The following is a 974-nucleotide window of genomic DNA, read 5'->3' as shown; positions in this document are numbered from 1 at the left end:
GTTGGGGGAAGAGGAGGGGCCCTGACGGTCGGCGGCCGAGGGTGGCTCTACCTGGATGAGCATTTGGACGCCACTTCTCAGATCCTCAGCCACCACATCCGTGTAGAAAGCCTTGATCTTCCTCTTCATAAGCCACTTGGTGTGGCCGTCCGCCGTCAGCCGGGACTCCGGCATCTTCTGCTTCCACGGTCCCTGGGGGGAGCAAGGGGCAGGGGCTCAGGCACAGGCGGCCCCTTCCAGCTGGTGGTCTTGCCACCGAGGACCTCCAGCTCCCCTCCTCCCAAATCATCGGCAAGACCTGGCTGTAACCAGTGCCCGCACGGGAGGTTGCAATCACAGCAAGAAAACCGGTGAATTTTGGGAGTCAACAGCCAGCGCACACGCTGCCAGCAGCGCCAAGGCTGCGGATGAGCTGGCATTTGCTGCCCCACGTGTCCCCAGTTGCTCTTCAGGCTTCGGGGCTGCAGGACCACCCCCGTCCTCTGAGCAACCGCCTCGTCCTACTGCATCTTTTCGTTGGCAATGACTGGGCAAGGGGAAGCCATTAGCTCACAGGGACATCCTGGTGCTTCATCAATATTGCTTAACAGGCTGGAGAGGCTTCCAGATGAAACATTCCATCATCCGGCAGCACACAAATGGGCACATTTCAATCCCCACCCTGTGAGCCCACCAGGACGCATCTGGATTTCCCAGCCCACCGCCCACGGGTGGCCGAAGCCCCCAGGACAAGGAGCCAACGGGCTTTTGAAGGTGACTCACGATCAGCACGTTGCCGCAGAGCATCAGGCTGAGGTTCTTGGTGAACGTCCCCACAAAGTCCACCAGGGCCGGGCGGAAATTGGGAGGGCCGGTCAGCACCAGGCACTGCGGTCTGCGGGCAGGGAGAGAAAAGGGGGCGAAGGCTGGTACTTTGGAGGCACCGAGCCTCTCCGGAACGCGCCGCGTCTCTTCTCCCATGCCCGGCCAGCAGC

At 61.6% G+C, this 974-nt stretch overlaps 1 protein-coding gene across 1 annotated transcript in view; it reads right to left on the bottom strand.

The window, feature by feature from the left end:
- Nucleotides 1-974, bottom strand: part of SLC12A3 (solute carrier family 12 (sodium/chloride transporter), member 3) — a gene marked incomplete at its 5' end in the record, with an annotated part of 7933 nt that overhangs the window by 2518 nt on the left and 4441 nt on the right. The window contains 2 exons of the mRNA XM_009320866.1: nt 52-192; nt 763-948. Of these exons, the coding sequence (XP_009319141.1) occupies nt 52-192; nt 763-948 (327 nt within the window). The remainder of the gene's footprint in view (nt 1-51; nt 193-762; nt 949-974) is intronic.

Source organism: Pygoscelis adeliae, unplaced genomic scaffold (assembly GCF_000699105.1).
Source record: "Pygoscelis adeliae isolate BGI_AS28 unplaced genomic scaffold, ASM69910v1 Scaffold63, whole genome shotgun sequence".
In the NCBI taxonomy this organism is placed as follows: domain Eukaryota; kingdom Metazoa; phylum Chordata; class Aves; order Sphenisciformes; family Spheniscidae; genus Pygoscelis; species Pygoscelis adeliae.
Note: the sequence above shows the minus strand (reverse complement) of the source record. Positions and strands in the feature narration are given on the sequence as shown.